Genomic DNA, 12,931 nt, shown 5'->3' with positions numbered 1-12,931 from the left:
TCGTCTCATAATAGACTTATTCAAGAGAGAAAATGATAACTAATTAATGGAGTAACTCAGTAATCATGCTAATCAAATTTAACCAATTAATTAATGAATTACATTCATATTGACTATTAGTTATTATTATTATAATCCTCGTTACGAAAAGTCCACTCTTCCCTTAATCTCGTTTATATTTTCTTGAAACATTATTATTTGTTTCCCCCATTAATCATTTTTAATTTAGTGTTTGATTATCTTATTGTTTATTTATTTATGTTTACGATGATAGTAAAATGGTAACTAAATAAAAAGAGATAATCACACACCAACTCAGAAATCTCTACATTCTCTCTCCGATCGTCCATTTTTACTGGATTCACCAAGTTTCAAATCTTTATTCAACTGCAAAAATGACACCACAGGCAAATGTAGAAGACCTCCATTATCAAAGGTTTGAAATTTTCACTCCTAGCAAATAAACCAAGATTCCCTACCAATAAAGCATACAGCTTCTCCACACCGTTCTTTCAGGGGTTGTAATCCTCGATCTTCAACCCGGCATTTTATCAAACTTGAAGGAGGAAACGAAAAAAATCAAGTCTTTATTCAATTTGTTTCAATAAAATCGGGGGATAGGCTGCAAAAAAGGGAAGCTATAAAATCTGCAGATTTTTTTGGTTGTTGGATTGTGTTGCAGATGAAGCACATTGACAGTGCCCCTTCGACACCTGGAAAGTTGAAGTCTTCGTATAACAAAGTGAGGCTTCATTCTTCTGTAGCCAAGCTCACATTATGGTCTTTCGTGTTTGTAGGATTGATCTTTTTATTCTTCTTTAGATCGTCCTCTTCTTCATCATCAGCCACTATATTCTCAGATCTCTCAAGAAGATCCCTTAGAACAGGTTCTTACTATGGAGGCCCCGAATTCGAAAAAAGGGTCAGGGCCTCGGCTAAAATCAGGACCAAAAACGGGATTTCGGTGTTAGTTACAGGGGCTGCAGGCTTTGTGGGCACTCATGTCTCCTCCGCCCTTAAGCGGCGGGGCGACGGTGTTTTGGGGTTAGATAATTTCAATGGTTATTATGATATATCGCTTAAAAGGGCTAGACAAGCTCTTTTGGAGCGTTCGGGGGTGTACGTTGTGGAGGGTGATATTAATGATGTATCTTTGTTGAATAAGCTTTTTGACACTGTCCCTTTTACTCATGTCATGCATTTAGCCGCTCAGGCCGGTGTTAGATATGCCATGGAGAATCCTAGCTCATATGTGCGTAGCAATGTTGCCGGCCTGGTTAGCGTTCTTGAGGTTTGCAAGAATGCCAACCCTCAGCCGGCAATCGTGTGGGCTTCAAGTAGTTCTGTATATGGATTGAATACTAAGGTCCCATTTTCTGAGAGTGATAGAACTGACCGACCTGCGAGTCTGTATGCAGCGACTAAGAAGGCCGGTGAAGAGATTGCGCATATTTACAATCACATATATGGGCTGTCAATTACCGGATTGAGATTCTTTACGGTTTATGGACCATGGGGTAGGCCAGATATGGCTTACTTCTTTTTCACAAAAGATATTTTAAAGGGGAAGTCCATTCCAGTATTCGAGGGTGCTGATCATGGCACAGTAGCGAGGGATTTTACATACATCGACGACATTGTGAGGGGTTGTTTGGCTGCTTTAGATACTTCGGGGAAGAGCACTGGCAGCGGCGGTAAGAAGAAAGGGCCGGCTCAACTACGGGTGTACAATTTGGGTAACACGTCTCCCGTGCCAGTTTCTGATCTTGTGAGTATTTTGGAGAGATTGCTTAAAGTTAAGGCGAAGAGGTTGGTTATGAAGTTACCAAGGAATGGTGACGTGCAATTTACACATGCCAACATAAGCTTGGCCCAAAACGAGCTTGGATATAAGCCCGTAACAGATTTGCAGACAGGGTTGAAGAAATTTGTTCGATGGTACCTCAGCTATTACGTTGATGGGAAGAAGAGTGCTCAGTAACACAATTCTTTCGACTGTCTGGAGGATCACTCGATTCTTGATTCTTACTATTGCTTCAGCTTACCCCTATATGTCACCCATTATCTTGTTTCCCGAATCTTGGTTGTGCGTACAAGGAGAAGGTAAGTATCCCACAAATCTTGAATTGAGTGGTTTGCTGCATCAAAGAATGGATCGACTTTTTTGACTCCTGGGAATTTTACGTATTTTTATCATCATATTGTACGATTATTGACTGAACCATTTGCTGATTCATGATCATGTTTTCATCTTAATTTTATTAAATTAAATTTGAATTAATAGTTTGGCTACGTCTCCGGCCTGTCGGCTTAGTTATCCTCATCAAGCCACTTACTTGATGTCTAGCTGACGTTTCCTTTTCCCCCATATCAATGAAGGGATGACATGTTCAACTATTTATTCTTCAACACAAGCTCTATGTAGTTCAAGAAACAGATTTGGCATTCTGACTTTTGGCTCATGTCATTGTGGCAAACATTTGGAGGCTCTGAATTGCATACTTGGGTTATCAATCTAGAATATCATTCACTTGCATGCTTCGTTACTTCTTTAGCATTAATACATATCATCCTTGTTTATTGTTTGAGAAACACACCATTTGTATTCGACCTCTGTTTCCCATTAATTGTGGATGATGTTTTTTCTTATTTAGTACCGAAAAGAGTAACAAGGAGTTGATCACAACTTAACAAGGGATTCCCTAACCATCACTTGTCTTAAAAGTTTTTGAAAACTTAGTGATCATGTAAGGAAGCCGTTTTCTGGCGGAATCTAGTTAGAGCTGTGACCATTTTCACACTTGTTTACTGCGGTAATTATGGAGGAGTTCGATCATGAGATTCTTCCGGAATCGTGCTGTGCAGTTGGTTTTGGAAGCATATCCATGTAATTGAAGATGGCTATGAAATTAATACCAAAAAATTCTCTTTTCTATTACAAATCAAAGTTTCCTATAATTATTTCATTATAATTATGTCAAATAATCTTATATTGAACGTGAAAGAAAACTGAAATACAAAAAAATCGTTGATGAATATTTGACATAATTTTCTCTCAGAGACAAGGGTATGCTTGTTAAAAAAAAAAAAAATAACAAAAGGACTATAAGGTTAAAACTGTTGCAACAATGGTACCAACTCAACAGAAAATTTCACAAGAACACTGACGCTTGTTAACAGAAAAACTAAAATGCTCAAAAAATTTCACAAGAATAATAACACTTATATATTTTAGTAATGTAAATTGTTAAATTTTGTTTTGATTCAATATCTTGGATTTTTTTTGTTTTGATTTTTTTATACAATCAAAACACATTAAAATATACATAAATAAAAAATAAATATAAACGACAATTTTTTTTTTCTATTTTGAAGTATTAAATATAGTTTATAGAATTTTAATGTGTATAATATGAATTTTCTTCTCATCACATGTATTACATATGAGAGAATTGATGACAAATAAACCATATTCACTATATTTAGTATTTTCTGATTAAAAAAACTAAAAGAAATTCCATTTACTGTATCAAATTATAACAAATTACATGATTAAAACTCAAAACAAAACAACTTTCAGGACTAATTTCAAATCATTCATTCTAACTTACTGGACTAAAATTACAATTTTGGCTAATTTGATAAAGTAAATTAAAAATAAAATTGATTATCAACACTTTTGGGGACCTACTAAAAAATGTCTCGTAAAAATATAAATATATTGGATGTAGTGATGTCATTAAATTGAAAAACAGCATTGTATAATAGCTCTCGAACACATAGCCCAGCCTGTCATCTGGAAGGACGACGTTAGCGACGACAAAACCATTAAACACATCAGATGTATTTGGCTAAAATTGCATAAATCAATTGCCTTTGGCTACACATGTCAGTGACTCAGAGGACACTTGGATTTTGAAATCTCCATGATTTCAAGACGCTGAAATAACGAGCAAGCATACATAAAGTAAAAACACGACCCATCTGTGAATTGCAATTGGTAGTATCCGGTCAAGGTAATTAGCATGCAATATTTATCGGTGGATTAAGTGCAATATTCATGGAATGTTCATCTCACATCATATCATAAATTATGTCAATATTCAATTTATAGACCTTCTCAAACATCAGAAGATGGAGAAATTTCAAGTTATCCTTAAAGCACTATCCCAGACGATGCATCTAAAGGTGCCCTTGGGACGGTACCCCAGGGGGGTATCATCTCATTTCCCCAGAAGATGCTACACCAGTATGAAACTAGATTGGGGAGTGAACTAGTAATGAAGGGTAGGAGGAAAAGACGGATGCTACACCAATAAAACTTTGAACTAAAAACACGATATTAGTGTGTAACCAAAACAAAACAAAACAAAAAAGAAGGAAAAGACTTATTTATTGACGTTGCTTTCAGGCTACAATGAAGGGTAGAAGATGAGTATTTCGAGGTGATCTATTGAAATGAGAACAATACAAATTTGCCTCTATAAACTTATAGCCAATCGAACATGTACTTGGGAGATGATTTTATTCAATATTAATGGTGAAAACTTTTTTGGGCCTCGCCCTAGAAGACTGGACTTGGAAGTTGTGATCAAGACTTTGTTTGCCGTTGCTTTCATAATGCCCTTTGAATGGATCAAGAAATCCTCCCCAAGTCGCCTTTGGACCATGCTGGTTACCACTAGTCCCTAGATTGGATCAAAATGTTGAAAGATTGAGTTCATTTAAAACTGGAATTAAGTTTGCCACGGTAGCAGCCAAAACAGAATTTCAAAGTTAGCAAACATAACCATTTCTCAGAAAAGGGAAAAGAAAGGGAGCATTTCCCGCCCTGCTTGACAAAATTGCACTAGTATAGTACACAATCATATCATAGCTTAAAGACCCTTAGTTTCAAGTTAAAATATTACAACTATATCAAGACTCTGGAAGCCTAGACCCTACCATTATGCATATTTCATTTCAAGGGAACTGAAACAACAGTAATATCAAACAAGGTTGTCCAGAACCAATTGAAACAGATCAACTTCTGCTAGTCATTATAAAATATATTGATGGTCTTCAGGGAATTATCAATCCCAAAAATACAAAAGGTAGTTATATTTGCAACTTTCGCCATGGCTTTGTAACTCATAAATTGACTGTGGCGGGATCACATAAGCTTGATTTCAAGTTAAGTTCATATACTACTCTGACCGAGAAGAAATAAACAAAACTGATCTAACCTGTACCCCCAAGGAAATCAAATCCATCATTACTACCATGTAAATTCCTCTCAGCATCATCTTTCCATGCTTGTTCAAAGCCAGCAAGCTCGTCTGAAATAAGGTAAAATATGATTTCTCACAAAATAAGGAAAAGGGAAACTCTGTGTATTGCCTTTAATTTTCCAACAGACACACCTTGATTTAAATTGTGCAGTGTCTGTATTTTCTCCACCTTACCATCTGAATCAAGTGTCCGTGTGATTGAATGCCCCTATCAGGAAAATATACTCTATTGTCAATAATAGGAAATACTTAACTCAGAGAAAGAATACATATAAAATTTTCAATACACTTAATCTTCCATGCTCTCATCAAGAAGCAAGCATTAACTCATAGGCACCTTGTTATTAATTCCCCTAGAAATCCTATGTGTGGCGAGGCCAGTTGTTCGATCAGCTTGTTTGCTCTCTTCCACTGTTACCTGTTTGAGAAATAAACACAATATCAAAACAAGAAACTTGACGGCTTACTAATCCGAAAGGGATCAAACTACTTACTCCATCATTTCCTATCCTACGGGTGGTCATTGCGGTGCTATACTCTCCATTTATACCACCATAAGTCACCCTCTGGAAGCTGACACTCTGAGTGCGGGGTTGAGTTTCTAGTTTGTCACGACGACCGATCTTGTGCGAGACGTGTTTGCCGTTGCTTTTTTCATGGTCTGTCAGATTGGATATCGTATTCTAAGCAAACATATTCCACGTGAAATGATAGAAGAAATAGAAATTTTTTACCATTGACTTGATCCTCTGGATGCTCAACAATCGGGTTCCTATTCACATGAGCGGCATGAGTACTACTATCATGACCATAACCATTTTGTTCTAACACACTTTCATCATCATCAACAACATCGAGCTCCTCAATTACTGGTCCACTTAGTCTGCTTCTATGCTGCACATTGCCAGTAGTAGGGGTACTAAAAATGCTAGGACCAAACGAGGTACCGAATGAATGGGTGAAGAATGGGTCATCAAAAGGATCTCTTCCTCCAAATATGCTGGGAAAGCCCCCAGGAAAACCAAAATCATCAAAGGGCTACTTGGTCTACTGAAATTGTTTCTGACTTCTCGTCGCCTCTGCATTTTGCTTCCAATTCCCTATGTGCGTTAGATTTAAAACAAAATAAAATAGTTAATGCAAATACATATCACTCAGGAATATTTCTTCTCGTTTAATAGGTGTGGGCCACAAAAAAAAAAAAATCGAACTCATAACAAAGAGAAATGTCGGGCAGCATACAAACATCTCCGGAAGAATTATTCACATCAAGAATGATGCCAATCCGAGTATTCCCAAACATTAGCACAAAATTTACAGACAACGACAACGCAATGAACTCTGATTCCTGATACACATGAATCTACCCAGGAAATAACACAACGTTGACACCGAAAATAAATAACCAAAAATCATATACAATCATTTTTTTTCCTGGAAAAAATTCGTGCTCATGAAATAACCAAGTGATCTCCCTGAACACACAGAAAATATTGAATTTGAGTATCAGCCAGGAGAAGGTACTTGCTTAGCTATATTCAATTCAGCACCGCAAAAATGATAATAACATTAAAATAGATAAGATTTCGTTGGTTGAACATGCGAATCTTTTTAATTTTCAGCAATTATATCCCAACTATCTTGCTACCATCGAAGGATGTAAATAATCACCCAAAATTCTTGGCTTTGATTAAAATTCTTGCAAAATGAACATATGCTAAGATATCAAAGAGTATGCAAAAACTTGAAAATTCTATAATCGATGACGGATAACCGTGCACGATACCTTCTCCTCCGTTTTCGGGAAATTTCGCGAAACCTGAGGAATAAATATATAGTAGAATGTGTGGTGCACGTGTCGGGGAAGCTTTACCCTTTTTCTGGTTATTTATTTAATTATTATAAAAACAAATCAAATTTATTATACATTATTTTTATGTCAAGAAGTTATTGGATGTGGAAATTTCATGGCGGGTAGAAGGATATGTTAAAATATAAAACAATAAATAGAACAATTGATATTCTAGCTTAAAAAAGAATTCAATTATCATGTCTATATTATTAAACATGAGAATCTTATAATAACTACATTAAAAAATATCAAAATATTTAATTTCATAATTACCCTTCTTATCTTACTAGAAACCTCTTCAAATTACTCCATATTTTACATAAAAAAAACATCTAAACAAAACTTTCATTTTAAATCGAACTACTCTTCTAAATTTAAAATAATTCGTGTTAATTGTTTAGTATTATTTGATCAAGTTAAAAATAATAATAACACATATAACACGTGTATATCTTTTATTAGTATTTTAGAATTTAAAATTTTGGCCGACATAGAATCGAAAAAAAGGGCTAGAAAAGAAGGGTGGAAGATCACATGAAAAGCATAAGATGAGATACACTGAAATTACACGTCGGTGAGGCTTAATCTACAACTCTAAGGAATACAAGGCTTCCAGTAAGTAGGTATGCTACAACATGAAGCTCTGTACATCCTCAAATCATCTCCAATACACGAAATTTTCTACATGAATCCTTTGGACATCGTACACATGGAAGGATGGAATTACGATGTCTTCTGAAACGAGACGACATGCAATCATCTTATCGCTCATTGTCATAATTCTTGCGAATCTAGATCGGGGCTTGACGGGTATTCAAGACCTTGGAGAGATGTCATACGTCGCAGATCTTCTTCTGAGTAAGCAGGGATAAACCAGTAGCTCTTGTCGATCCCAAAGACCTGGTACATAATTGTCGAAAAACAAGTATTTTGAATCACGTTTCATATTATTAACATTATGTAGTAATTTTGTCTACAATTTTTTTTGCAATTCAGCTACAGGTAAAATTTCACCACAACAAAATCGGCTCCAGGTAAAAATTTCACCATATTCGTACTAACACGATTTCATTGACATCTATTTCAAACTAAAAAAGGTGCATAAGGCTTAGACATTTCGTCGTGGAAATAAAACTTTATAATTAAATCATAATAGGTATGCATGAACGAGAGGGGACCAAATAAAAAGTGGCATAACCAAAATTATGATCCTTGTGTCTTTATTTCCCTATGTAAAACTAGAGAAATATAGTATCCAACAATTCAGAAACTATCGTAAAGCAAGAGGTGGGTATCCTTAACAAATGTAGGTATTGAGAGAAGTTTCAATTATCGTTCAAATTATTGCTTCGGCTAATTAAAAAATGACAGTAGAAAATCTAGAAAGAATATGGTCCCAACCTGTTCAAAGTTTCTTTTTCGTCCAAGATCATAGCGCCATCTGGGGTCTCTCTTCTTTTCGTATGCCTTAAATAAGACAAGAAGAATCGGTTCAGCAAACATTTTCTCTTTGTAAAAAGACCACAATCACGCTAAAAGGAGCGTTGAACTGGGAAATATAAAAAAATTGCGACATGCAACAAGCATCCAAAATACGAAAAGTTTTTGAACTTTTAGCACAGAAATTTGATGTACGGTGAGAAAATTTGGACTCTTTCCAGGTCAATCCCATTAAAAGCATGAAAGGCATCACTTATTATGTCATAGAATATATGAAAACTACAGAAAAAGTTATACCTCAATGGTCGTGGTATTGGCAGCCACCAATGATATGTGCATAATCAGAAATCCAAAAACACTTAAAGCAAATGCCAAATTTAACACTGCAAGAGCCGGAGAACTTATTGGTGGTGTATAGAGAAGTCAACCGTACAATGGAAAAGAAGCATGTGATCTAACCAAAGGCAAGAAAAGTTGTTACAAGTGTTCCTGGAGTCCCAGGGACCTCTCCCTCGCCGAAGAATGCAACAAAATCTGGCAATAATGATAAAGTTACAAGAGTGGTTTCCAGGAACGTATAAAACTGCATCAAAAGGAGAAATTATCAGGAACTAACATCATTTTCTGATCAGCATGTTTTTAAATACAAAACATGAAAAAAATCTTAAGTGTCAAGATACATGCATTTTACAACGCAATTAATAGCATCCATCAGGGAATCTTGCTACTTATTATACGATGGAGTTTGTTTCCACTAAATTACCACCATGTTGCAATGAATCAACATTTAAAAAACACTACATTATCCAGAGAATATAATTATACCACAATAAAACATTTAGGTAAGAGTTCATTAGTGCTTATACAAAAAGTCAACAAGACCAACAAAAACCAACCAGTATGGTTTCACAATTCACGTACCAGAAAGAGAAGAAAATACTTGTAGTTCAATGCCCCTACGCAATTCACAACCCATACACAATGATGGTCCATTTTCAAGACACACCTCCCACCTAAATAAAAAGTTCGATGACTCATTACTTTCGAACAAAAACAACATCCTGCAATTACTCTGAAAAATAATGCTTGACGGAACTCACAAACAGAGCAGTGATGGCAACGAGGTGGTTTTAACTGGTTGCAGTTCCTACAATAACGGACTTCCTGGTTGTCTGAGTTGGTTGGAAATTCTGTTGTGGTCAACGGGTCAGTCACTCCTCTTTCTTCGTCCATTGCTGGCCTCCAATTTGAAGGCACGCTACCGGGGTCCGTGAAAACAACCGAAAAATAACACCATAATAGCATCACTAACTGCATGAGCAACACATAACACCAATTTGCTAATCATTCAGTTTGACAGCATTATTTCTCCATACAACTATCCAGCTAAAATATAGCATCCTAGAAAATGGAAAACCACATCTGAGGTTAAGAAATTGTCACGAGAATGGTCAACAATGGGAATCGTCATACTACAGAACACAACTCATGTAATATGATAGCAGTCCATTTATTCGAAGAAGATAGAAAATAGAAGGTTAGCTAACATGCCTTTTTCCAGTTTCCTTTTTAAGTGATCTCAGCGAACATTGAATTAAAAAAACATACCTTCCGCCAGGTGTGGCAGTAAATCAAATTATAACTGATGATCAATCAAAAGCGTTTCCTTTAAGTCTTCAATTAAAAAGATTCAACAACTAACTCAAACCATGAAAACACCTACGGCCTACCCCTGGTCCAAACCTTTTAGAGCATCATTCATACTATATTATTATACATAAAATCAAATCAATTTGAGTTTTCCACATTCCAGGGCCATTCAATTCAATTTGAGGAACGAAACTAATACTCCAGAAAACTTAAAACACAAACGCAAGCAAATAAATAAAATTTCCCAGTAGATTAAGGATAGGCAGATGCAGATGAATACCGAGTTTAGAAGCATGATAATGGAAATTACCAGGAAATGAAACAAGAGTAGGACGGCCAAAGCAAGCAGCGAATTGAGGCCACCGGCAGCGAGAGCTGGCCCGTAATTTGTAATTACTACGGCGTAATATGAAACTCCAACGACGCCGAGAACCAAAATTATCATGATTGACCCCAGACCTCGAAGAGCCGTACAAAACTTGAACACGTTCCACGCCATCACTACACCAGATCTATGCATAATAATATTATATTATATTGATGGAACATACAAAAATCAAAGCATAAAAATAACGAGAGGAAAAACCGAGCTTCTGAATTTTGACTATGGTGTGTATAGAAGAGTAATTAGGGTTTATGGATCCTGCGAGGGGAGTGTCGCGTAGCTATGGAGGTACCATGGTGAAAACGGAAAAGGAAGGAACTGTAGAGAGAGGACTACAATTACAATTTTAGTTTGTCTGGGGTAAAATTATTATTTTGTATATTCATCTATTAGGACACCCACATTGGTATGTTAATGGGTGTTATTAAGGGTGTTATTAACACCCATTAACATTAAAGCACCAATGTGGGTGGAGGTGTTATTAATTTTTTGTGCCAAGTCAGCAGAAAAATTCATCAGAATGAACGCCGTTAATCCGAAATTTGCGACGGTTTTTCAAAAACCGTCGCAAATTCAAAAGCGTCGCATCTTTCGAATTTCTTTAAAAAAAAATTGCAATCAGCTTGTACGATATGTTTTTATAATTTATTTGATTTATATTTAAATAAGGATCAAAATATATTTATAAGAAATAATGTGTGGCTACATTATAATTTTGATATATGAATTAAAAAATAAATTAAAAAAAATAAAAAAGATCCAAGCAAAAATTGAACCTACAACCTCATAATTAAGAAACATATGCTTTATCCACTAAACTACATGTGACTTGCTTTTATTTTTTAACACTTTATTAATACTAGTACAACGACGCACGCGTTGCGTGCTTGTACGATATGTTTTTATAGTTTATTTGATTTATATTTAAATGAAGATCAAAATATATTTATAAGAAATAATGAGTGGCTACATTATAATTTTTATATATGAACTAAAAAATAAATTAAAAAAGAATAAAAAAAGACCCAAGCAAAAATTGAACCTACAACCTCATGATTAAGAAACATATGCTTTATCCACTAAACTACATGTGACTTGCTTTTATTTTTTAACACTATAGTGTATGTTTGGTTGAGTGGATTAAATAAGGATAGATTAATAGTCCAATATTTATCGTTAAAATTTTAAGATGTTTTAATAATCATTTTGACTCGGTTTAAAATTCAATTTTATTAATCAAATAGTTATCCATAAAATTGGATCTTAAACCGGGTCAAAATGATTATTAAAATGACTAAAATTTTAACGATAAATATTGGACTATTAATCTATCCTTATTTAATCCACTCAACCAAACACACCCTATATATAATTAGTAATGTAGAGAGTTGGAGTGAAGGGTATTTTAGGTATTTTAAAAAACAGACCAAGGAAGTTACTCTAACCTACTCAGCCTTAATAAAAAGAGATATATAATTAGTAATGTAGAGAGTTGAGGTGAAGGGTATTTTAGGTATTTTAAAAAACAGACCAAGGAAATTACTCTAACCTACTCAGCCTTAATAAATAGTAAGAGATATATATATATAATTGTGTGTGTGTGTTTGTGTGTGTGTGTGTATATATATATATATATATATATATATATATATATATATATATATATATATATATGGGTTCTCAGTCATTAAGAAAGTTAAAAAAATAAATTTCTCCTTTGACTCCTATTAATAGATTTTTTAATAGGATAAAAAAGGATTGAAATAAGCTTATGTATTTAATGATGTGCGTCAATTGGTAAAATAATAGAAAAAATAACATCAAACATAACAACTAGACTATATATTTTGGGACGAATTGAAAAAAATATATAAAATTTATATTTGAGATGGATGGGGAAGGGCGCAATTGAGTCGAGCTCAAATCGAAAAAATTTGAAATATTCGAACTCGAGCTCGACTAGACTCAAATATTAATTTTTGGTTTCGACTTCACTGAAAAACTCGATACAAAACTCAAAAAACTCAATTTCGATTTTATTTTAATTTAAAATAAATAATATATATTATGTAATATATATATATATATATATATATATATATATATATATGTGTGTGTGTGTGTGTGTGTGTCAATATATATATATATATATATATATATATATATATATATATATATATATATATATATAATCAATTAGCTCGATTGCTACTCCAACAAATTCGTAATATATTAAGCTTGATGCTATGACGCGTTCGCCCTGTAAGGGCCTAAAAAAAGTATTGGTGGGGTGTATTAAATCCAAAATTTTGATGATTTTTTCAAATGATAGAT

At 34.4% G+C, this 12,931-nt stretch overlaps 3 protein-coding genes across 6 annotated transcripts; 1 reads left to right on the top strand and 2 right to left on the bottom strand.

The window, feature by feature from the left end:
* The first annotated feature begins 308 nt into the window (after positions 1 to 308).
* On the top strand, positions 309 to 2,281 carry LOC140812767 (UDP-glucuronate 4-epimerase 3-like). Its single transcript, XM_073171126.1, has one exon. The coding sequence runs from the start codon at positions 683 to 685 to the stop codon at positions 1,979 to 1,981; it is 1,299 nt and encodes a 432-aa protein (XP_073027227.1). The 5' UTR covers positions 309 to 682; the 3' UTR covers positions 1,982 to 2,281.
* Positions 2,282 to 4,371: 2,090 nt separating this feature from the next.
* LOC140812719 (uncharacterized) lies at positions 4,372 to 7,145 on the bottom strand. 4 transcript variants are annotated; one of them, XM_073171067.1, is made up of 7 exons: positions 7,057 to 7,145; positions 6,005 to 6,370; positions 5,765 to 5,931; positions 5,608 to 5,688; positions 5,403 to 5,478; positions 5,226 to 5,318; positions 4,372 to 4,688 (listed from the first exon to the last, which is right to left on the bottom strand). In XM_073171067.1, the coding sequence occupies exons 3-7, from the start codon at positions 5,792 to 5,794 to the stop codon at positions 4,525 to 4,527; spliced, it is 444 nt and encodes a 147-aa protein (XP_073027168.1). In that variant the 5' UTR covers positions 5,795 to 5,931; positions 6,005 to 6,370; positions 7,057 to 7,145; the 3' UTR covers positions 4,372 to 4,524. The 4 variants fall into 4 exon arrangements, with proteins under 4 accessions (XP_073027168.1, XP_073027170.1, XP_073027169.1 ...); XM_073171069.1 differs by lacking the exon at positions 7,057 to 7,145 and adding an exon at positions 6,942 to 7,049; XM_073171068.1 differs by lacking the exon at positions 7,057 to 7,145 and adding an exon at positions 6,795 to 6,953.
* Positions 7,146 to 7,652: 507 nt separating this feature from the next.
* LOC140812776 (probable protein S-acyltransferase 14) lies at positions 7,653 to 10,959 on the bottom strand. The gene is made up of 7 exons (XM_073171132.1): positions 10,523 to 10,959; positions 9,663 to 9,873; positions 9,484 to 9,575; positions 9,022 to 9,145; positions 8,860 to 8,945; positions 8,524 to 8,589; positions 7,653 to 8,022 (listed from the first exon to the last, which is right to left on the bottom strand). Exons 1-7 carry the CDS (start codon positions 10,730 to 10,732, stop codon positions 7,897 to 7,899), a joined length of 915 nt encoding a protein of 304 aa, XP_073027233.1. The 5' UTR covers positions 10,733 to 10,959; the 3' UTR covers positions 7,653 to 7,896.
* Between the last annotated feature and the right edge of the window lie 1,972 nt (positions 10,960 to 12,931).

Source organism: Primulina eburnea, chromosome 14, assembly GCF_022965805.1.
Source record: "Primulina eburnea isolate SZY01 chromosome 14, ASM2296580v1, whole genome shotgun sequence".
NCBI classification, from domain to species: domain Eukaryota; kingdom Viridiplantae; phylum Streptophyta; class Magnoliopsida; order Lamiales; family Gesneriaceae; genus Primulina; species Primulina eburnea.
This window is presented reverse-complemented; position numbering and strand designations above follow the sequence as displayed.

Excerpts from the sequence above, each read along its gene's own strand:
- LOC140812719 (XM_073171067.1), bottom strand. The coding sequence starts at position 5,794 with ATGACCACCCGTAGGATAGGAAATGATGGA. Across the intron at positions 5,689-5,764 it reads GTAGGATAGGAAATGATGGA|GTAACAGTGGAAGAGAGCAA; the intron begins GTAAGTAGTTTG and ends TTTCTCAAACAG. Across the intron at positions 5,479-5,607 it reads CTAGGGGAATTAATAACAAG|GGGCATTCAATCACACGGAC; the intron begins GTGCCTATGAGT and ends TTTTCCTGATAG.
- LOC140812767 (XM_073171126.1), top strand. The coding sequence starts at position 683 with ATGAAGCACATTGACAGTGCCCCTTCGACACCTGGAAAGTTGAAGTCT.
- LOC140812776 (XM_073171132.1), bottom strand. The coding sequence starts at position 10,732 with ATGCATAGATCTGGTGTAGTGATGGCGTGGAACGTGTTCAAGTTTTGT. Across the intron at positions 9,874-10,522 it reads TACTCTTGTTTCATTTCCTG|TTAGTGATGCTATTATGGTG; the intron begins GTAATTTCCATT and ends TTGCTCATGCAG. Across the intron at positions 8,946-9,021 it reads AACAACTTTTCTTGCCTTTG|TGTTAAATTTGGCATTTGCT; the intron begins GTTAGATCACAT and ends CGGCTCTTGCAG.